This window comes from Schistocerca serialis, chromosome 3 (assembly GCF_023864345.2).
Source record: "Schistocerca serialis cubense isolate TAMUIC-IGC-003099 chromosome 3, iqSchSeri2.2, whole genome shotgun sequence".
NCBI classification, from domain to species: Eukaryota; Metazoa; Arthropoda; class Insecta; order Orthoptera; family Acrididae; genus Schistocerca; species Schistocerca serialis.
In genome coordinates, this window is record NC_064640.1 from 618,480,459 (window position 1) to 618,505,790 (window position 25,332).

Here is a 25,332-nt window from a genome sequence, read left to right on the forward strand (position 1 = left end):
AAGCAGATACTCATGTAGTAGAGTACTTGTGGAGTGCACATGAGAGTTTTTTAGGCTAGGCGGTAGTTTGAGGTACTCTGATGAACACTCGCCAGTTGATATGCTGGAAGGGAAGTCAGACCACATTCAGAGTAAAGACCCTTCAACTGTCAAAATTTTATCAGTAAATTGTCAAAGTATTTGTAAATAAATTCCTGAATTTACTGCCCTCCAGGAAAGTTTTCAAGTTCAGATTATTCTCGGGACCGAGAACTGGCTGCCTGAAGAGGAAAGCTCTGAGATATTTAGCAAGCCATGGAACATGTATTGGAAAGACTGATTAGCGGCCCTAGTAGAGGGTGTGTTCATTGTAGTTGACAAAAATATTGTCCCTATTGAGGTCAAACTCGAATGTGACAGTGAAGTTATTTGGTCATGTATAATAGGAGTAGGTGAAACCAAGTTAATTGTTGGGTGTTTTTACCAGTCATCCAATTCTTCTGTGACAGTTTTGTAGTCATTCAAAGAAAGTCTATAGTCAGTGGCACATAAATAACCAGATCATGCAGTACTAGTTGGAGGCAACTTTAACCTACCGAGTATAGACTGGATTGTCTATGAATTCATTGCAGGGGTACAGATAGACAGTTATCATTAAACTGTCTTAAGCAGCTAGTTCAGCAGCCCACACACAATTATGTTAGACTTTGTAGCTACAAATAGGCCAGACCTTATCAACAAAGTCATTATAGAAATGGGTGTAGTGTTCGTGATGTCATTATAGCAATGATGATTACAAAAGTTATTAAATCAGTTAAGAAAGCTAGGAGAGTGTTTCTGCTAGAAAGAGCAGATAAGCAGTTGTTAGTATCTCACTTAGACAGTGAACTGACATCATGTAGATCTAGTAAGATGGATATAGAGGAATTATGGACAAAGTTTAAGCAGATTGTAAATCATGGTCTGGAGAAATATGTGCCAGTAGGTGAATTATGGATGGAAAAGACCCACAATGATTTAATAACAAAATTTGGAAAACTCTGAGGAAACAGAGGCTGTTGCACTCTTGATTCAAAAGAAAATGTGGAAATGATGGCAAGCAAAGGTTAGTAAATGTTCATGAATCTGTGAAAAGATCTATGTGCAAAGCATACAACAACCGCCACCATCATATTTTAGCAAAAGATCTGGCAGAGAGCTCATGAAAATTCTGATCCTATGTGAAATCATTAAGTGGGTCTAAGGCTTCTATCTAGTCACTTGTTGACCAGTCTGGTGTGCCAGTTGAAAATACCAAAACAAAAGCCCAAGTTTCGAATTTCATGTTCAAGAAATCATTCATGCAGGAGAGTTGTACAAATATACTGTAATTTGACCATCAAACAGACTCCTGCATGGACAACATAGTAATAAGCATCCCTGGCATAGAGAAACAACTGGAAGAGTTGAAAACAAGTATGTCACCAGGTCTGGATGGAATCCAAATTTGGTTTCTCAAAGAGTACTCTACAGTGTTGGCCCCTTACCTATCTTGCATTTATCACAAATCTCTCACTCACCACAAAGTCCCAAGCAACTGGAGAAAGGTGCAGGGGATTCCAGTATATAAGAAGGGCAGAAGAATGGACCCACAATATTGCAGAACAATATCCCTAACATCAGTTTGCTGCAGTATCTGTGAATATATTCTCAGTTTGAATACAGTAAATGTTCTTGAGACTGAGAAGCTTACATTCATGAATCACCATGGTTTTATAAAGCATCGCTCATGCAATACTCAACTTGCCCTTTTCTCCCATGATATACTGTGAAATATGGATGAACAACAACAGACAGATTACATATTTCTAGATTTCAAGAAAGCATTTGACATGGTGCCCCACTGCAGGCTGTTAAAGAAGATATGAGCATATGGAAGAGGTTCACAGATATGTGAGTGGCCTGAAGACTTCTTAAGTTATAGAACATAGTATGTTGTCCTTGATAGCAAGTGTTCATCAAAGACAAGAGTATCATGAGGAATGTCCCAGAGAAGTGTGATACGACTGCTGTTATTCTCTATATACATAAATGATTCATTGGACAGGGTATGCAGCAGGCTACTCATCAGATGGTCAGTTCCAGAAGATGGATGCGAAAGCGTGAATGCTCTTAAGTGAATTTCTGAAGAGAAAAGCAAGAAAGCTATGATTAAATAAGAAGCCACAGGGATACTGCAGAAACTTAGCTCTAAAGATATTGCATTCATGGCTACAATGTCTGGTAGTGTTCTGGTAGGTTTCAGTGCAATGGAAATTGATCTGAATGAGGAACTGGACTTTGAGAATGTAATGAATGTGTTTGGCAGTAGTTCAATGACTTTCTTCTTGCCTTGTTGTCAGCATTCTTTGTTGATATATTAATTGATTTTTGTGCTTCTACTGAGTTATTCTTTGTGTATATGGGTGTGTTGTTAAATAGTAGTATATGTTTGGCATCTCCATCCTGATTTCTGGACACACTACAACCTGTCTTTCTACTCTGAACTCAATTCTTTCCTTCTTTGAATATTTCTTTTTTAAGTAATATACTGTATAACTATTTTAAATAACCTGTTTACAATTGTTCTGCTAAATGTTTTTCCGAATTGCCTAAGTTTGTTTTTGCAGGGCAGAAGAAAGTTGTTGAGCCCATGAGTGTAACATTACCAAAATATGGGACTGATAACACTGCACTTAGTGCATAATTATTTACAGGTAGTTGTATTTGTTGCCAAAACAGTGAGGAATTTGTTTGAAGGCACTACTAGTTGATCTGTGATATTTGTATTTATATTTGCCAAAACAGTGAGGAATTTGTTTGAAGGCACTACTAGTTTATCTGTGATATTTGTATTTATATTTGTATCTCCATATAAAATTATATTAACTTTTGTAGTTGACACTTTACCTAGAACTTCAGTTAATTTCTCAAACCACACAGCATACTAAATGTGTTCAGGAACTTGTAACATTAGTAAAATTGTGTGTGAATCAAAAAGAAGCACCGAGTAACATGGTGCAGTAGTTAACGAACTGGAATGGCATTCCGGATGACGACAGTTCAAATCTGTGTCTGGTCATCCAAGTATTGATTTTCCATGATTTCCTTACATTGCTCCAGACAAATGCGCTGGGTTCCTTTGTGCTGTGTTGCCTACTGTGGGAGTCAGTGTTGACTCAAAACAAGGAAGGAGAGAAGTTGCAATGGCCGGTAGCAGGAAACCAAAACAATCTGTGCAGAACTTGAAGATTAATATAACACTTTATTTCTATAGAGAGGAGATCTATTACTTAACTTGTGCTTTGGTGCCTCTTACATTCAGTTACTTATACAAACTATTACTACACACAGAATGCAGGCTAAGTATCGTCTTCTTATTACTCAGTGCTGATACTCTTAAAGTCTGTGACCAAACTGGGCCAACTAGCGATGGGTGACTGGTTAAATCACCATTGACAAGGGGCACAGAACTCTGTCAAAAATGGTTCAAACGGCTCTGAGCACTATGGGACTTAACTAACCTAAGGACATCACACACATCCATGCCCGAGGCAAGATTTGAACCTGCGACCGTAGCAGTCACGCAGTTCCAGACTGAAGCACCTAGAACCGCACGGTCACACTGCAGAACTCTGTCATCTTGGAGGTGTGGCACTGCCTGCTCTATCCATTGGCATGTGGGTAAGCACATTCTTGCTGCCATTTTGTGGTGCCGCACTGCACTGGTCAGTGTGCAGTTGATGCTTTAGGACTACACACTTCAAAATGGCACAGCTGATGTCCTTCCACATCCTTGAAACATTCTGAGATTGTCCACCATATCTAAGGACATCAATGTTGATGTGGCATTTAACACTAATTTTCCTTTTTTATTACTAACAAGAAGCATGTTTTGTTCAAACTAAAGCTTTAAATCTGAGTTTAGTTCTATGTATGTTTTTAGATATGGTACACTGTATTTTTAATTTTCACACTTAATCAGTTTCCTTACCTATCATTTGGGTCCACCACATTATTGCTGGAATGATGTCTTTTAGTTCTCACATAGCAGTGACACTGCTATGTGCTGTTGTACATGATTTTGCACTTGGTTTTTGCACTAAGTTGATGAAAATCGTACATTCACACAGGCAAATTTAAGAGATCCTAAAACCTGGTCAAACACACTTTTGGATTAATATAAACATGTAAAATAAATACATAACCTTAAGTTTAAAAAAGAAAGGGCAATTGTTGTTCAAAGTTGAGAAGAAAAACTGAAAGTCATAAGAATTTGATGAGTAAAACATATTAATCAAAGGGACAGTTTAAATGACATAACCTCTACAGAAGATATTTGACGGCATGTGAACAAGTATGATGGATGGGATGTGAAATCCAAATAATTGCATCTGATTTCCTTCCTGTGAACATCTTCTTATTTCTTTTCCCCTTCAGCTACCTATGAAAAAAGCTGGTTGAAATTTCTTTGGACTCAATGATTGTGACAAAATGATCTGCCCAGTCAATGAGAAGCACATAAGTTGCTATATATATTTTCTCTTCATCTCCCTTTAAACACTGCTGATATTTCAGTTATGAAGCACACTTCTTTGTTTTTCATTAATATTTGTTGTGATGTAAAGCAGCCTACGATAAGTACTGTACAATAGTTTCTAAAGTTAATAATCAGATTTAGATACCTGTTTTCAAACTTTAATAAATAAATTAATTGCATATATCTCTTTTATAGTGTCATTTAACACCTATGTTTTAATACCATTCTGATTGTTGTTTTTGTAGAACATTCCACATCACTCACATAACCATGCATCTGAGGGAGCTATGCCATCAGAAATGACAGCTTTCATCAATCACAAAGGAGAAATTTTTCCAGCACAACCAGAACTACAATTAAAAGCTATTACCAATAATGTACACCAGGAGGCAACTGATGGACATGAGGTATATCATTAAATAAGGACTTATTTAAGAATAATATCATTGATGATTTATTTTATTGTAATTCATTACTTTGATACATAGTCTTCTATTAAAATAAGTACAAGAGGGAATCAAATGAAAACCTTAAGAGTGCAAATAAAAATCGGCATTTTGTGCCGTTCTTCTGTAGGTTGGCATTATTGTTACCAATGATGTAAATACTCTGTAAGTGGCAGTATGCTACAGACATGTGAAACATGGACACAATACCAGTTCAAAATGGCTTCATTGGTTGTGACGTGCACCAAGGAAGAACAGCATTGTGTCATAAATGTTTTGAGCAGTGAAGGTACAAAACCTCTCGAAATCCATTGGCGAGAGAAGGTCTAGTATGGCGATGCATGTCTATCATTGCATGATGTGTATGAGAGGAGCAGAAAGTTTGGAAATGGTGTGACTTCTGTGACAGATACTCAGCACCTGTTTCAGGCACACCATACTGTGACAGCAGAGTCTGCTGCAACAGTTGAAGCCATTGTAATGGAAAATCACCATGTGACTGTAGATGAAATAACCACAAATGTGAACATTAGGCATGGCTCAGCACATCACATTAATCATGAAGTGGTTAAGTTTTGGCAAAAGGTCTACAAAATGGATGCCATGGCAGCTCACTCCATAACTGAAAGAGTGGTTCATTGATGTCTGTGAAGAACTTCTATAGTGCTTTATAGCAGAAAGTGATGGCTTCTTCAAAATACTCATTACAGGAGCTGAAAGCTGTGTACACTACTACCAACTGGAAACAAAGAAAGCAAGCAAAGAATGGTGCCATTCCTTATCACCAAAACCCAACAAGTTCCATACAGTCATCTACAAGAAAGGCTTTGCTGACTCTCTATCTGGATGAATGAGGCATTGTCTTGGAACACTACATGACTAGGGGAAACACCATCACCAGCGCCTCATATACCAATGTGTTAAAAAATCATCTCCCGCCTGCTGTAAGTGATGTGGACTTCTAACTACATGTGTTGTTTTGCATCATGAAAATGCTCAGATTCATACTACATATGCAACTCCTGCAATCATCAATGATCTGCACTTTGATACCATGCCACATCTGCCATACTCACCAGATCTTGTTCTGAGTGGTTACCACATGTTTGGACAACCCAAAGGGGCGATAGGAGGAATAAATATTTTGTTCCAATGCACAGGTGCAGCAGGCAGTGCACAAGTAGCTACATGCATGACAAAAGAATATTTATTCAGAGGAACCCATGCACTTCCTACATGCTGGAGGAAGTGTGTTAAATGACAGAAAGACTATGCCAAAAAATGATACATTTGATTTCCACTTTTGTTCAGTGAAAGAAATTACAAATAATATTTAAGGTTTTTGTTTGACTCCCCTTTGTATAAGAGATTCTAATTTTGAATGTTGATAAGTTTAAAGTGCAGGATATTTTTTGATATTGTTCCTCTAGGTAGACAGCTTGTGTACCAATTTCCTGCATCAGTGACTCGTTTCTCATTGACAGTGCCACAAAGCAACAAAATAAAGGAGCCATCATATTGCATTAACAATGTCTTCAATTCACTCAATGATATGTAGTATAAAAGTGGACTTAATGTATTCTGATCAAACACTTAATGATAAAAATCAGGTAATTGCCAGGAATTATGATATCTACCAGCTACAGGGAGCACTGACACTGGTGCGACCACAGTGTGACACACTATCGTTGCAGTAGTGGTAGTTCACCCAGAAGAAACCCATGATTAATGACTTCACATAATAGAATTGGTAAGGTTCCACATTCTGGCCCTAGCTGGACCAAACAGGCCTGACGACCTCAATGTCATCCCCTACTGATAGTGTCATTGAATACAGTAGGGAGGGGCAAATGATCAGCTAATTGCTTTCTCAGCTATTAATCACTCGAACAGCTCCTCAGTTAGCCTCATGGGGCTGAGTGCAATCCATACCAGACCTCCCACCAAGGAAAAGTCCCTGGTGTTACCAGGAATCAAACCCAGGCCCCACATGGTGTTCAGCTATGCTGACCACTTAGCTGAGGAGTTGGACACATAATAGACGGAGGGAGTGATCTGCTCTCCATTGCAATTGCTGAACAGCTTGTGATTTTGCCATGTTTATTTTTCATTGAACTGTTGCTTACAACTTTCTCATGTTGATTTTTGTGTTCCCTTTAGACTACTGTTTCTCTGCCTTCTGATTATATGTGGTTTTTGTGAGCCCTTTAGACTATTGTTTCTCTGACTACTGATTATATGTGGTTTAGAGCATAGATTTATTTTGGTTTCATTTACTGAAGCATATGGCCTAGCTAATTATAACCTAGCATATCTTGGACCTTTTGTATCTATTCCCATTTTACAGATACTGTAAAGGAATATTTTTATGACCATGCCTCAACAGTGGCATTTCTTCATACTCAAGGCAACACAGTAGAAATTTGAAGTATTTCCAAACTATGGAATAGTGGGATCAACAGCAGTCAGTTCCATTGTAAAAACATTAGAAGCAGATATAGTTTTTCATGGATTGCTACCCAGTGGCACCACCTCTGTCACCACTGCCATTTGTGCGTTTAATGAACCAGTCAAGGGGTAGGACACTGACATTGTTTCTGCACACTGTAGTCCTCAAGCCCCAATGGGCCAACTATTACCAAAATTAATATTAATTTTGTTTGTGTTACAATAATGAAACAATATAGTTTACAAATAACTAATTTGTTCTATACCTCAGACGTCTGTTGCTTGTGTTAGAGTCACTTAATTTGAGGTACCGATGTCTGGTACATTGCTGCATATACTGCACTGGTTTGTTAAGTCACTGAAAAGTAACTCATTAATGAACATGTACATGAGATACTAATATCTTGTTTCATGGAATATCGAACATCCTTGATGATCTTCACACTGTGGGTCTATGGAAGAAAAAGTTTATCTCACCTAATCTAATACTAATAATTTATTGCTACTCTCTTGGAAGTTCTGTACACACATCAATGCTTAGTGCTCATTACTTATCCAGTAGCTTGCATTCTTGTTTTTGTGGAAGAGTTTAATGTTATCTTTATCTAAAAGACAGAAGGGCATAACTAAATTTCCTAGGCATCATTATTGGCAATTCATAATTTTTGTAGTATAGCTTTGAGCTGCATGAAGTGCCACAGTTGTGTAGTTTGATTTCTTGTTGCAGCAGTTTTCCCATAATCCTCACTGATTAATCCAATCTTTATTGTTAATATATAGTTCTACATAGTGGGACATGAATAGGGGCTGTGCTTGTTGTGTGTTAAAGCAGAAAGAATTGCCCTCTGTTTAGAAACAGCTAGAAGCACAATTAGGCATGGCTTCAGACTGCAGCTGTGGTCTACGCTGACACTGGAGCACTTGTGGCATAGACTGTAGTACCTCTCGTGCTTCTAGCATTTCAAGGAAACCCTGATGTCACTTTGCCTTCTGATGTGCATGACCTGGCTGTTTTATCCTCACCTAAGACTGAATGCAAGACAAAGGAGGGTTTGTGTACATATAGGTAAAAGGTCAAAGATGTGTAAAGGCTCTGCTGCCATCTATTGAAAGCACTGGGGACAGTCAGGTACAAATCTTAGCTAATGTCAAGATGAATGGCACTGATCAAGTGTAGGCTAATACATGATTCTTTGAAGCAAATTATCAGCTGGAGAGTTGTAGTCCCCCCCTCCCTGGACTTATCATCATACCTATCAAGTAGAGGGCAACTGGTAAAAATAATGTCACATGATGGAAGAACAATTCATTCAGATATACTAAGAGTCACCTCATGAGCCCCAGAGGTCTCAGCTTTATACCCCCTTCTCTTCCTTATTTTTATTAATGATCTCCCAGAAGACATACCGTCAACAGTACTTGTATTATTTGCTGAAGATACAAACCTACTCCCTTGCAACATGTCTCCATAGAAGATGAGAGCTGACTTAGTTGACAGCAGTGGAAGGCTGCTGCACTGGCTCTATGATGAGAATCACTTACTTTATGTGGATAAAAAAGCTCATACTGTCATCTGTCCATTTAAGAATCTTACAATATATATAAAACCAATTACCACAGACAATAAAGTTATTGAACAGGCCAATGATTGTGGGTAGATAACACACTACAATGGAATGTACACAGAGATAAACTGCTGTACTAAATGAGTAGCATCCAGTGTCCTGTAGAATGTTCGAAGGTGTGACTTGAGCACTGTTACAATTGTTTACTTTTCTTTGGTTAATTCTATCATTTCAAGTGGCATTCATTTCTGGGGGTCAATATACACAAAAATGTTTCTGTCGCAAAAACAAATCATGATATAACTGTTGCCACATGCAGCTACCAAGTGTTTTGCACTTTCATTTATACATTCACAAGAAGTTATATGTCATTAGGTAAAATTATATATTACACCAATGAGTAAATGTAAATTATCAGAAGATCTTGCAGTGAAACTGCTACATAAAGTACTGAGAGGCCGTTCTCTCTTGATATAATACGGGCAGTGGTGTACAGTGGCAATCCATTATACAGTTTCTAAATGTGGTGAGTACGATTCCACTAGTCCTTCACAACCACGTGCATAGATTGTCCAGAGTCAGAACTTGTCACTGATGCTGGAGAAGCAGTTGTTTCTATATACTCTAAATATATCCAGTCACTGGCAACTTAAGCAGTCATGTAGGCTGTTGAATGACCTCTTAGGTATGACGAGCCACACTGTTGAATATGCAAATGCAAAATGGCAATTTTTTTGCGTCAAATTTTGTAGTTGATATGCTCACAAGAGATATGAGAAGTGAAAAGTAAGGAAGCAGTATTGGAGTTCAAGATCCTGTCAATGACAAGGACACTAAGGACTGAAGACAAGTTCAGATTTGGGAAAAATGAGAAAGGAAATCAGGCACATCCATTTTAAAGAAACTGTCTCACTACTTTCCTTAAGAAATTCAGGGAAATAATGAGAAAGCTGAATCTGGATGGCCATACAGAGTGATGAACAGCTGACTTGACACCTGCAAGTCCTGAGCCTTAATAAGACAAGAGAGAAGTCAGAACTATCAATCTACAAAAACAAACTTTTTTAAAATAACACTTAGAGAAAAGAAGTTTGGACTGAAGCAATGCAAACACAACATGCAAATGAGAAGTGTGATGCATTTCTTAACACAATAATTATCATTATTATGCAGTCTTTCTCAAAATAATCTGTCAGAAAAATCAGAGTCACCTTAGGAAATGGATCACCGAAGAAATAATTGAACTTCAGACTAGACTGAATAGACAGAACTGGAAGAAGTACAGGCAATTAATAAGAGAAGCAAAAGCCATTTCAAAAAACAAATCCCTACAGTGGCACCCAGTGCAGAGTTTTAATTTGTTAGTAGGGTAAGTAGGTTCCAGAACCTGATAAAATCTTTTAGCACTCTCTTAGCAATACCAATTCATTTTCAATAACGTAAACTACATATACAAGGGAACAAAAACCAGTGATGAAAGGATACATTGTATTAGATTTGCTGATGACATCATTACAGTTGTAGACTCCAAAAAAGAAATGAATAGAATGTTGCAAGTCATATAAGACACTCTTAAACTCTGAAAATCAGAAGTGAACAAATGGAAAATAAAAGTAATGGTAGGAGTACAGAAAAATATGGGAGAAATTAAAACCAATATGAAAATTGATGATATCAGAATTGATCAGGTGAAACCATTTTGTTAACTCAGTAGAGTAATCACAGAGGACAATTGAGGCTTAATTTTAGTGAAGAGAAGGATTCCATTGGAAAAAAGCAGACATTTATCACTAAGAAAAATATTTTAACCACCATACATATGAATATTTATGTCAGAAAATCCTTTGCAAACTCATTTGCATGGAGTACACTGCTCTATGGAAGTTAGAGCTGGACTCAGGGTAAATTGGAAAGGAATCAGCTTGAAGTTTCTGAAATGTGGATATTGTGGAAAATGACAAGAGCTAGCTGGATGGAAAGAAAAACTTACCTGGAAGTCTTGAGGAAAATCAATGAAGAGATAAAATTATTAAAGGGAATGGAAAAGTGAAAAATAAAATTTATTGGACATGCCATTAGACACAACACTATCATCATTAATATTCTTGAATGGAAAGTGGAGTATATGGGAGACATCAAAAAGAGGGTAGGATGTGTCAGTTACATGGAACTGAAATGAGTAGCCAGTGACAGAAGAGAGTGGTTGCACTGACAAGATGTTAGCCTTTAGAATATATGTGTATACTAACAACAAAAGGGGGAGGGTGTACTTTATGACCACCACAAAAAATTACAAATTTCTGTAATTGTTGTTGACTTTCACTTACAACAAGACTGAGGTGTAAGTAGCGTCTAGAACTTGAAACAACTGAATATGACATTTGCTGGGAAATTCCACATCTACTACTATTACTTAATTTTTTAATCAAATTTAACTGAAAAAATTAAAATAATTATATAATCTGATAGAAGCATAGATGTATTCGTTAAAAACAATAAATAATTTTTCAAAATTTTAAAACTTAAAGTACATGTCTAGATTACAATATTTACACCTGCATCATTGGTTTTGCTAGGTTTAAGGCATCAGATTAAACTGTTTTTTGCTAAGTTACAAGTATGTTCTCTGCACATAATGAAGGGACCAAATAAAACCTCAACCATCTGTTGCAACATGTACCTAGGTAATGTGGAAAGTGATCAGTTGTACTTTACAGTATCTGTTCCCCACACACAACATTCTCTGTACTGTTTATCCTTGTCAGTTTTACCAGTATTGCCACTGAAATCTAATTTAAATTTCTTGTTGGTTGCAATTCCATAATATGCATAAAGTGTTGTAAACACTCAGAGAAAATTGCAACAGTTTTAAAAACTGACTGAACTATGTATTACATGTACTAAAACAATATTTGGTTTCAGATTTCAGCTTGGAAAAATGGCTACCAGCCTTCTCTAGATGTTCCTCATTCTGTGAAAGCTAAGAAACAAACAATTGCACCAGTGGCCTATATGGTTGTTTTTGGAGATGCCATTCACAATTTTATTGATGGAGTATCTATTGGAGCTGCATTCACTGACAGCATCTGGACAGGCATTAGTCTCAGCATTGCTGTCTTCTGTGAGGAACTGCCTCATGAATTAGGTAATAAAGATTTTGATTAAGAGTAATAATACATCACAATGAAAGATCAAAGTTTTTGTGTCACTTCATGCTGTAAGGCACACACAGTTTCATACAAAAACATACATTTTACAATATAATGGTAAGGACAGTCAGAAGAACTTAACCCTCTCAGACTCAAATTTTTTCTGTAGGAAGGAAATTTTTTCTTTGTGCTGTAATGCTCTTAGGTGACGTTTTTAATGATTTTAGATGCTAGATTTATACAAAAATATGTACCTATTATTAACGTTATACTTTTTACACTTGACTTCTTTTTATGGGTCAAAATAACTCATTTTGGAATATTCGCTGTTGTAATAAATAAACTGATCATTCACTAAACTATCATGCAAAATAACAAAAACAATATTTAGTCATACATCAAACTGTAATGAAACAAACACTTCCATGTATTCTGGAGATCACAAGCTGCTGCACACTGCTACATTGGTTTGTTTATATTTTTAAAGTGATGCCCAAAAGCTGGTATCACTGTTTGAACATAATGGAAAGACTGAATATTCACAAATGTTTACATGAGGTTTCCATTGGGGGAAAATGTTTCTGTAGCAGCTAAGCCACATTAAAAGATAATTTACACAATTGTAGCCAGAGAGTCTGAAAGGGTTAATATGATTACTGAACAGCTATGAAATCTTGGATTCAAATGCACTGTATCATAGTTTAATGTATATGCTTATCAAGTAAAGCTATGATTATCTTATAGTTATGTCATGATTCTTACATTCTTGCCCTCACATGAATTTCTTATTTGTCCCAGCAAGTTCAGATGTCCATTTTATTTTCCTCTGTTGTTTACAGTTGCATCACAAAAGGTCTTGCATTACTGTTTTTCAGTTTGCGATTCATTTACCAATATTAGCATACACAAACAGCATTCAATAAGTAATACAACACTTTTTTTCTGAAAGCAGGTTGGTTTTATTCAGGATTCCAATGCATCGTATTATTCCCCACTCTTTTGGCTACAAGACCCTACTTTTCAACATAACCCCTGTTAAATGCAACAACCTTACATCCCCTTACTAGGAGAGCCTGTATGCCTACATGATACCACTCTACTGATCAACACTGGAGCCAATGCCTTGTCACATCAATAACCTACCCATCATCCACATACTGCTTCATGTGGAGTGCATCATTCGTTGGGCCGAACACATGGAAGTCAGATGTGGTGCAAGACCTGGGCTGTAGTGTTGATGAGAAAGAACAGTCCAGTGAAGTTTTGTGAGATACTTTCAGGTGCACAGACTTATGTGAGGCCTTGTGTTGTCATAGAGAAGGAGAAGTTTGAATAAGAGTATCTGCATATTCAAACATTGCAGGTGTCACAGCTGTATGTAGCTAGCCAGCACGTGGGTGATTGTACAGGTCTGTACAACTTCGTTGCAATGAGGCGATGCCTCACCCAATGACTCATCATGCTATTTTTTCACTTCCAGGATAGCCGATAGAATTGGTTTCAGAATATCAGCTCAAGAAACAAAATTCATGAAAAATGTAGAAAAATGCTCCAAAATACATGGAAACATACATGCATAAAAAGGAGTGAGTTATTAAATTTAAATATCTTGGAGAAACTGCACAGCAGAATGGACTAAAAGAATTTGTAGTAAATGGAAAAGTTAATTAAGTGGAAAGAGCTTAGGGTTTGAATAAAAACATCAAGGATGGGACGAGCTTATCTGTAAATAAAAAAATTGAAATACTGTACCACAGTAGTAAGACCAGATTTTTTGAAAATGTTTTTGAATGCTTAACAATTAACTGTAAGTTGGAGAAAATAGAGATTCTTGAAAGCTGACTTATTAGAAAAAAAATGGGTGCTGTACAAACTACAGATGGTTGGAAAATGAGAAGTAATGCGAAAATCTGCCAAAGTATACAGAAAATATGAGAATAATGGTAAAACGAAAGGTAAGTTTCTTTGAATGCCTCTACCACATGAACGAGAACAGGCTAACAAAACAAATATTCCTGTATTTCTGGAAAAAGAAGTCAACATTAGCATGGATTACAGAAATAAGAAAACAACTAGGAAGAAATGACATCAAAGAATCTAAAATAACAGAAAGACACTTCTTTAAGAGTACAGTAATAAATTTAGAAAGCTTTGAAGGCAGAAGAAATCAGTTACACCAGCAAAGGAAATGAAAGAACAACACTGACAGATGACGATGGAATACCAAGAAAATAGGCAACCGTGAAGAAAGAGGAAGAATTGAGTTGCTTAGATTGCGACAAGGCATACTGTTTATTTTGTTAATGGGACCATTTATCCAGAAAATAATTTGCAGATTTCCTATCAGGCATTTGGCTTTTAAGAAAATTACTGCAGATTAAAATGTCATAAAGTGCTTAAGCAGTCATGTATGTATGGGCGTCTACAGAAATGTATCCAAGAAGGGGCAAGTTGTTACCCAAGAAATAAATTTTACAGGAAGTACACAAAGCTCACTGTATCTTCAGTGTTTGATAGTTGTCCAGTCAATATTTTTTGAAGGTAGATTACTTTTACCCTAAAGGTAAGTGTATTTCATTAGCATATTCTAAGTACATCTTTTTATATTATTGGCATCAGTCTGTTGAACCAACTCTTAACAGGACTTAATCAAAATGGTCCTCATCTCCTTTGTTTGACATGATATTGAGTGACCATGGCAGCTGGGCTACAGACCTCATAACTCTAAGGCTGGCTGTTGCACTGGGTTGTGTCCCATGTAGTTTAAGAACCATTTATTTTAAGGAGGTCCAAACACCTTACTGACCTGTATAGTTCATCATTTTTACCTCTCTTACAGCACATAAATTGGCATTTCTTCTGCATTTGGAGCCACAAATGCATTGTAGTTGAATACACCTATAATTTGGCATGATTGTTTTCCACATAATCTGCTACAGTTGCCCTACCATTTAAAACAATGCAGTTCCAACAAGCCTTGGTGGGTCATATATGAACCTACTGTCGAGATGAAGATGTACAGCAGGCAAAGGGGTTGTTCTTGCAGGAATTTGGGTGGGTGTCATACAGGTGCACTGCACCCATGTTTATACTGTGCTATGTGTCAGAGCTGTCCCATTTTGGAGATCGTTAATGGCTGTACAAGTAAGCAACACAGAAAAGATGGGGAATCTATTTTGGCAATGTTCTGTAAAGGTTCACATCAGCCAAGATAGAAAAACAATGCCAAAACCATCAACATGACAAGAAAATTTTATTATTTCCTGTGAAAAACCTGACAGTCAAATAAGTAATGTAGTGTGTATTAAAGCTGGTGTTTTCCCTTGCTTTCAGAAATGCTAAATCTGTAGTTGAATAGACACAGAGATAATAATTTCTACTAATGCATGAGACTTCTGAAATTAATAAAAAGTCCACCTCAGATTTCAGGAGGGGCACATGTGCCCCCCCCCCCCTTCCCCACCCCTTTTCCTGTTCTAAGCTTTTTCTCCTTTTCTACTTTTTTTTCACAAAGTGCAGTATAAAGTAATCATGTAATCATCCACTCTCCAATTCAGATACTCTGTCATCATTTCCATAAAATAAAGTGTAATCTCATCCTGTTATGAGTATATTTGATATTTTGATTTCTGATTATTTTAATATACAATTAAATTGGCTAAATTCTACAAAGTATTGTACTTTGAGAGCAATATTCCAACTGTTATTAAGAGACATAGACTCTTTGTCATGACAGCCTTATTAAATGATTGCTGAGATTATCAGCTAAAGTTAGAGGATGAGATATAAAAAAGTGTAAAAATCATACATTAATTTTTTCATATTTAAAGAAAGAATAGAAAATAACAGAACTTCACTTACTGTGCATATACAGTATAACAATAACACACATTGTCAATCATTCTGTCATCAAGGTACTCATGAAATGTAAGGGAGTTCTATAAAAAATGTACTCTATGCCCATAATGACGTATGCAGTGCAGATCTTTTCAGTGACAGGAAGGGAGGAGGGAGACTGCAAGCCAGTGAAATGAAATTCCCAAAAAGAATGTTAGGGAAAATGAGGAGGGCAGAGTGAGAAATAAAGATTTTGGCAAGGAAACTGGAGTAGAAAAGTTCAGTGATAGGATTGAAAGGAGTAGGTTAAATGGTTTGGGCATGGAAGGAAATGAAAGACAGAGGAATACCAAAACAAATGACAGGGTAAGAGGGAGACCCAGAGAAAAATGGATTGAATCAATGAAGATCAATTTAAGAAGACAAAATCTGGACTGGAACAAAACAAGAAGAAGAATTGTGTGAAGACAGGGGAAAGTGGAGAAGTACCATAAATGGTCCAATACAGCATGAGGCTGGATAAATGGGTTAGAGATATGGGCAGATATCAGTATTCATTCCATGCTGCTTCAGGCCTATGCCAGAATTCATAAATTATAGTGGCTGGCGAGTGGTGGCACTCAGTTTCTTGGTAACCCATGACCAAATCAGTGGAACTACTTCTGTACTGTGGTATTTCAGGACAGTATGAGCAATGTACAGTCTTGTGTTGTCTTCTTGAAAGATGACATTATGAAGACCTAACAGATAGGGCAAAACCACTGGCCTTAATGTGTCATAAATGCCTAACTTGGTGTCAAAATCACTTGCTCTGTGAACCAAGATGATCATGCTGTGTATCCAATGGCACCCCATACCATCGCACTAGGTGCTGGACCCATGTGATGATAACACATGTAGTTTGGCAATGTTCAGTCTCCTCAGAGCCTCCACACATGGATATGTCCATTATGATGCTATATGCAGAATTGAAAATTGTCTGAAAACACAACATGTTGCCACTCCTGTGTCCCATGTTGTTGTTAGGAACACTACTGTTGGCATGCCTCTCACTGCTGCCACATTAAGGGATGCCATAATAAAGTTCTCTGTGCTGAGAGTCTGTGATGCCCCTGATGCCATTGCTCTCTCTTTGTGGACACCTATATTGCTGCAAACAAGTCCACTTCCTGACTCGAGATATGTGACACAACTGTGAGATCATTCCCAACTGAGTGAAAAATATGTCTTCCTCTCAGGTGCTAGTCACGTGGGGCTGGGAGGGATCCTACATGGCATTGGGTATGGGCCTTGTGAATCTATTCAATCCAATTCACATGACAGTCATGAGATCCAAACCAATGTGAGCAGCAATATGTTGGAACAATAAACCATAGTCTCAATAGGGCAGAATTCTGTCACTGTTGAATTCTGACATGTTCTGGTAGACACTTCTCCTTCTTGCAAGAGACATGACACAATCTTCTCACAAACAAATAACATTCACATATGATTTCTCTATGAGAAATACATAATCTTTCCTTGAGTATGGAGTGTACTTGGTGTTTATCCTATTTACATTTTGTGATTACTCCAAAATATTAATCATTTTCATACCCAAGCATGTAGTTTACTTCATGCTAATGTGACATTTCTTTCATGTTGTCTTTGTGGTGTTGCAATTTTATTGGCCAGCAGTGTAGATAATTCACATATATAGATCCAAAGGTCATCATCTGTTATCTATCTGTCACTTATCACTTCTTTTACCACTGAGCACATGTTTTTATATGTGAAAAATGCCAAGCTGCACCATGGTTCCAAGTCCATATTAAACTGTAGGTCTCCTTATATCTCACCTTGTATGTCAGCTGAAAGGAAAGATGAATGCAAGACTGTAACACCTCCAATATGCTTATGCTTAGTAAAGCACTCAGATGCTCAAACCAAACTGTGCTTTGTGACAGGTTTGCCTTACCTGTCAATCTACCTACCTTACCTATTTTGTGCAGTTCTGCTGTAATGTTAATCATTTTCTATAAAAGACTGTGGTACACTTCATGCTAGTTGTGTGCTTATTGATGTTGTCTCCATGGTGTTGCAATTTTAATGTCTAGCAACGTAATAGGAGTGTATTAGCAGTGGAGTGATCTCATTTCATCATTTCGGCACAAAGCTGATGTAATAGTGAGACTGCTGGGAAGGCAATACTGTGCTATTTGCAGGCTAAAGGCAGGCCACACTCACGTAGAGGCCACCAGATCACTAAATGCTCATCTTTGTGTTGTTCATAGATCTTGGCAATAATTTCTGATCATAAGTTTGGCATGCAGGAGATTTAACAAAAGACAGTGCAATTACACACATTGACAAATTTTGACTTTTTGTCTAGTGTTGGCACAAAAATATGAATTGTTGACTAAATCCATTGTGATGATCATGAATATGAAGCTGTTTCCCTACAGTATGTCAGGGTTTTGCACCATCACCGTTGTCAAAATCTGTAAGCAATGAAATCAGAAACCAATTACATGAAGGTGGAGAAGAAGTGGAACAATAAAATGGTAAAAAAAGTAAAGTGATAGATACAAAATTGAAGAAGCAAATACAATTATTTGGACACTCACCTCTCATGGGGGTACTACTTTCCTTTACATTTGCCCATGAATAAATGCCTGATGTCCTTCCTTTTGTGTGTCACCTCTCCTACACATGTGATACACCAGCAGTAGTCAGACACCATGTTTATTCCCCAATGACCCTGATAATGATGTTTCAGATTTTTAAGTTCCTGATGGAACCATTAATCAAATCCCTCTAATGTGTCAACCAAACTGTCCTGAAAATTGTCTAGGAGTGACATTAGAAAAATTAAAATTTGTGGTAAGCTCCTATGGGACCAAACTGCTGAGGTCATCAGTTCCTAGGCTTACACACTACTTAACCTAACTTACACTGAGGACAACACACACACCCAAGCCCGAGGGAGGACTTGAACCTCCAATGGGGGGAGCTGCGCGAACCATGGCAAGGCACTCTAGACCGCACGGCTACCCCGAGCAGCTGACATTAGAAAATGTGTTTTTTTGGGAAATCTACCATTCTAACTGTTTAAATGACTGTAGCGTACCTTCCACTATATCCTTATAGTCAGGGTGCTTATTCTGGCTAATGAATTGATGTACAACATTTTTTAAACTTCTCCAAGCTTGCTGTTCTGTTTCCATCATGGTACTTGCAAAGTGTTCATCAGACATCAAGTTACATGTATCGAGTCCAACAAATATCCCTTCTTTTAAATCTACAGCAGATAGATTTGGAAACTGGCTACACAGATATTGAGAAGAGTTTCCTGTTTTGTCCAATGCTTTCACATACTGCTTCATCAGTCCTAATTTAATACACAATGGAGCCAATAAATTGCGATCTGGATTAACCAAACATTCATTCACAATGTTCTTTGATCCCACTCTCTTCTACTCCAACGCTCATGATACACTCTACCATCCCATTTAACATATATAGCAAGACATATTTATGCGGCCTGTCTGCTGTCTAAGAAGAATGCCATTCACTCTACAGACACCAAATACAAGCGTCGTGTTTTTTATACATTCATGGTACTGTACGACTCTTTTGAGTGTACTGATGCTAGCTCATATCCAACATGTAGTAACACTGCTTTCAAACTTTGCTTTGAACAATCTATAAATAATCTTTATTGCTTACAGTTATACTCCTCAACTCCCACTTGCATCACCAATCAGGCAACGTCTCTGCAGAACACCATTAAACCAGCTCCAACAAAAATTTTCCTAAAGTTTTTATCACAATTTATGTACATTGAGTAAGATGTAATGTGTGCAAGTAAACTATCCTTCAATGGCAGTATGATCCATGAAGTTTTGTTGTGCCTTTTGAGAGCCAAAAGTCTTTCAGCAAATTGTTAAGTTCTGTTCAAGTAAGAGGTTCTGGGTTGTTACCAGTACTACATTTGGAATATTCAGATACACCTCTTTCATGACTTATGTCTAGTTCAGTGAATTCAGATGTATGCACTGATGTTGTGGAGAGGGGATTGGCAGCCCTGGATCATGAAGGTCACGTATAATCACCTGTATAAGTTTGCATACGAGATTTTGTTCATGTTTCTTTTGTTGTCTATCACTACTTTCATCATACAGAAGTAACAATCATTGATGTGATTCTTCTATTCATGTCATATAATGGGAACAGCAAAGTTCAGACACTTCATTTTACCTTCAATCCATTTCCTTAATTGCTCTGAGCATTTATGACGCACAGGGTGTTGAGCAGTTGACTTGTTCTGATCTCTGAGCTTCATGCCAAAATAAGCAAAATATGATTTCCATGCAAATTCCACTATTTGTTGAACTCCTGTACTTATCACATAAGTTCCATATATGTAACAAAGTATATCTGGGCTGTTCACACACTACTTTCCTGATGTTTTGAACATGGCTTCAATAAGGTAACGCCACTCACAACAACCCGTATAAGCATCTTGTTCTGACTCTCTCACTCACTCAACTGTTGGTTTGTGTAGTGATTATGGAATGTCAGCCTTCATCCTCCCCCTCTACTTAACCATCATACAAAAGAGCAATGTTACCAGATTTAAATAAATCACACCATACAATGCAGATTTCACAGCCAGTAGTAAGTAGTAAATAGCCTGCAGTAGGTTGGGAGAAGTGAAAATTAAAGATGATGGAAAAAACTGATATCATTTTCATGTTCAGGGGTGACAAATTAGAAAAAAAAACCCTACTTATTTTCCAAACTCCATAAATCATGTTGACATATGTTATATGACAACTAGCTGAGTACCTGATGCTGCCTGGATATTTATTTATTCTCATCTTCTATTAGTTCATCCCTTTATTCCCTCTATCTCTTTCCATCTTCTCCTTCCCCCTCTCTCTGCCCATGCCTCCTCCTCCCCCCCCCCCTCGTCTGTCTGACCATATCTCCCTCCCCCTATCCCAGTCCATCTCCTCCTCTTTCCTTTCTCTCTCTATCTGCTCCTCCCCTCTCTGTCTATCAGCTCCTTCCTCCTCTGCCCATCTCTTCCTCCCCACCCCCTCTACCTCTGTCTCACTCCTCAAAGTCCATCTCCTCCTCCCTCCTCTCTCAGTCAATCTACTACTCTCCCACTCTTTGTATCCACTTCCACCTCCACCTCCCCGTCCCCCCCGTCTCTGCCCATCTCCTTCTCCCACATCTCTTCTCTTCCCTTTCTCTGTCAATTTTCTCCATCCTTCTCTATGACCATCTACTCCTCTCCCCTTTTCTCCCCCCCCTGCTATCTGTGTCCTTCTCTGTCCCCTTCTCTCTCTGGCCATCTCCTTTCCTCCCTTCTCTCTCAACTTTATCTGCCCCACCCCAATAGGAGGTTGCTTGTTCTTACCCCTGCAGTATTTTTTCCCGATATGTGTACCAAGTTTGATTGAAATCAATTGAGGGGTTTATGAGGAGCTTTCTTATCCATGGATTTACTGGTGTCCACCCATGTCACATGTGTTGTCATAGTTCACATACATTTGTAAACATATTTCATGTTGATGAAGCAAGCTGGGATAATTTTAATTCCCCTCTTGTTTTGTCATCTGCCTCATTAAATATGTTTTTTCACTTTTAACTAATTGCCTTTAACATATGTGAATAGAATCTGCATTTTCATAAAAGAGAAAGGTTGGCCCTCAGTTTTAAAGAATATAACACTAGATCTAATTTTGTGCTTAGTCTTATGTATGTAATTGATTTTCTAATTTATGTCCACTATTCCTAGTTAGTATCTTTCATTATAGGGTGAAATAAATAATTGTTTTGTAACTTAAATTCTATTGCTGATGTCTAAATAAGTATAAATTCTGTACTAATTACAAACATTTGGAAGATGAAATACTAGTAATCTTAAAGAATGTATTTGGCTCTATTCAAACATGTTAGCAAAACCAGCCCTTCATTGATTAGAAAGTAATTAACAGTTTTGTCAAAAGTATTGTTTAAATAATGATATACATTAATTTCATCATTTAAACAAATAATTTGGCCTAAACCTTGTAGTAGAAGAAACTGTTAAAAGGAACAAATTTTTCGATGTATTCAGTTAATTTAATGAGTTAAGTTTAAATTGAACTTCAAACACTATGTAGTTTCAGTACCTATTATTGTGATGATATATAAAGGCCTGAATTTTGGTCACAAGACAGTCCATGGCCGAGTTTCAGATGAAGAACCTGTGTTGGGTAGAATGACAACAATGCCTCAACTTAATGGTGAAATAAGTGTTACACCAATAGGCCGTGTGTTAAAGCAATGACAGTGTCTGTTCCATATGTACCTGATTATTCTGAAAGAACTGCGAATTATGTGGTTATGTTTTTACTGCTCATAGATATTCAACAGTAAACTATTGTTGCAGTGTGTGGATGTTTGCCTGCTAATTATTAATGAGGCTTATGGAAAGTTAAATGATAGTGCACTGGCCATATATAACTGTGTATTATTGGGGGAGTTGCGAAAAGTGAAAGTAAAAGACTGAGAAACACAACTGTTCATCTGGCAATGAACATTATGCTGTTATTTTCTCATATGAACAGGCTCAAAATCTAAGCTCAGCTATACTCAGCACTGCAGGCAGTAAAACAGTAATATCATTGACTATTGTGATTAGAAAGCTTCATGAAGGCACATTTATGTGATGCCACCTGCCATGTGTGTACTGATGTTCACTCACCTGGGATGAAAGTATCTGCAGTGAGGCGGCCATCATGTGCAATGGAATGGAGATCAGTCAGGGACTACAGTTTTTATATATGAATTCTAATTTATCTTGCATAGCAACAAACAGTTTTTTATTTGGTAAGGTTTCAATCAAATATTTATGAAAAGGAAATCATAGGAATAGTGAGTGTCTCTGTGTGGGATTGTATATCATCAGGTGGACATACAGACATCCATTACTTTCCATATGGAGCTGTGATTGACATTTTGACTGGCTTCAAGCTATCTAGCTGCTCGTCCTTGATCATAAGCACTCAAATGGTGTCTTGCCGTACCACATGGAATGTTGCACTAATCAGTTCCACAACAACCTTCATGAATCACCATACTACATGAAATACCTAATGGATGCAGTGTGTTCATGCATTAGGGTCTGCTGCAGGTAACATGTCCCACCCTTTACATTCATCAGTCAGGTGTTCCACAGCAATTATCAGTTGTTCCATAGCAAAAGACAGTTGTTACTTAGCAAGTGTAAGTTGTTCCTTAGCAGTTGTCAAGCAGTGTAACAAAATGTCTATGTGAAATCACAGTTGACTCCTCTGAAGAATGAATGTCTTCAGTGCTGGTTGGTTCAGAACATATGATGGCCAACTTGATTTTTAAATCTTAATGTCACAGAGCATGTTTGTAGTGCTCCCAGGAGGTGTGTTGCTTGCTAGTCCTAAACTTTGCTGGATTTAGAGCTGCTATGCAAAAAGATTGGAATTCAATACTAATAGACATCAGAAACATCCTAATTAACAGTATCACACATCAGTTTATGTACTGTATTGCTGTGCTCATCATAATCACTTGGCAGACTGTAGTAGTATTATTTACAGAGTTTTAAACTGATGTATGCATTTTGCACATTTTTAAGCGATTTATATTTCTGAGATAATTTTGTGTGTAGAATTTTGCTACATATGTATTTACACTGTGAAATGTGTTGTACACTTGTTTCACCATATTTGAAACATATGCTACTGTATTATAAATATTTTTATGATTTTTTTCCCTTGATTTATGGAAACCAACTTACAAACTGAAGTTGGAACATGCTGATTTATTAGAAGAGTTTAATCATAGATGAAAGTTAAATGTAGTATGAAAATGAATCTACAGAAAATTGGACAATTTTGTGGTACTGGCCCAGTAATAATGATACACTCATGTTCAGAAAAAACAGAACACCTTAAATGACTAGAGACAGGACGACCATAGTCACAGGATATGTACATTAGTATGTTCTGCAGAAATGATTATCATTTCAATCACCTCGGTTCACCATGTGTCCTGTTGCCTACTAGGCACAGGGTCCGCCATGGGCCATGATAACTCGTTCCGTATGTGACTGCATCGCATCATGTAATGCACAAATGGTGTCCTGTGAGATAGCCATCCATACTGCATTCACCCCAAAGTTCATCTGTGATGGCTGGCTTCAGGTCACAGTGGTGCACCCGTCTTGTCACCATATGCTACACATTTTTGATTGGCAACAAGTCTGGTGATCTTGTGGACTCATGCAAAAGGCTGAAATCCTGTGACACCAATATGGCTTCTGTTTGTACAGCAATATGTGGTCATGCATTGTCTTGCTGAAAAGTGGCATCTGGAGTGTTGTGCAGAAAGGGTATGGCTACAGTTCACAGGATGTCATTCACGTAGGTCACACTGGTCACAAAAAAATGGTTCAAATGGCTCTGAGCACTATGGGACTTAACGTCTAAGGTCATCAGTCCCCTAGAACTTAGAACTACTTAAACCTAACTAACCTAACGACATCACACACATCCATGCCCGAGGCAGGATTCGAACCTGCGACCGTAGCGGTCCCGCGGTTCCAGACTGTAGCGCCTTTAACTGCTTGGCCACACCGGCCGGCACACTGGTCACAGTTCCCTGGACACACACCAACTGTGATTTATGGTTCTACCCAATAGCTTTCCACACCATAAAGCATTGAGTTGGCACTGTGTATCTTGTGCAAATGTAGTCACTGTGATGTTGCTCCTCCTGTATGTGGTGAACCGAAATGCGGCCATCATTTTCAAACAAAGAGAACCTGTATTCGTCCAGAAACACTATCTGATACCATTCCAGTCCCCAGTGATGTTGCTCCATATACCATTGTTGTCTATGATGTTTCTGCACATTTGTCAAAGGTAGAGGGAGAAATGGACGATGTGTGTCTAACCCTTGCTGAATAAACAGCAATGGACTGTCAGCCCTAATAGTGTACAATGTGTTACACTGTTCCACTGTTACGATAGACCTGAGAAGGATGCCGATCTGTCCTGCAGTGCCATTTGGATGAGGTGTCGACCTTCTCGGCGGGAGGTCTGGTTGGTGTGACCTGACCGATCTCATCATGTTCTATGGCCTTCCATGAACCATTCTGCACACACCCATTTCACTACCAAAACACTTTATCCCACACGAACAGCAATTTCCCAGATGGGTCATCACATTCTCTCATGCCAATAATGCATCCTCTTTCAAACTTAATGATTTGATGGTACGGTTTGCATTTACATCTGTGAGGTATCCTGCACATCTGTTCAGGTCACACTGAT

The 25,332-nt window shown here is 37.8% G+C and overlaps 1 protein-coding gene across 1 annotated transcript in view; it reads left to right on the forward strand.

Moving 5' to 3' along the window:
• LOC126469548 (metal cation symporter ZIP14-like) overlaps positions 1 to 25,332 on the forward strand; it is a 216,535-nt gene that overhangs the window by 182,875 nt on the left and 8,328 nt on the right. The window contains exons 6-7 of the mRNA XM_050096666.1: positions 4,783 to 4,944; positions 11,919 to 12,141. Coding sequence (XP_049952623.1) covers positions 4,783 to 4,944; positions 11,919 to 12,141 — 385 coding nt within the window. The remainder of the gene's footprint in view (positions 1 to 4,782; positions 4,945 to 11,918; positions 12,142 to 25,332) is intronic.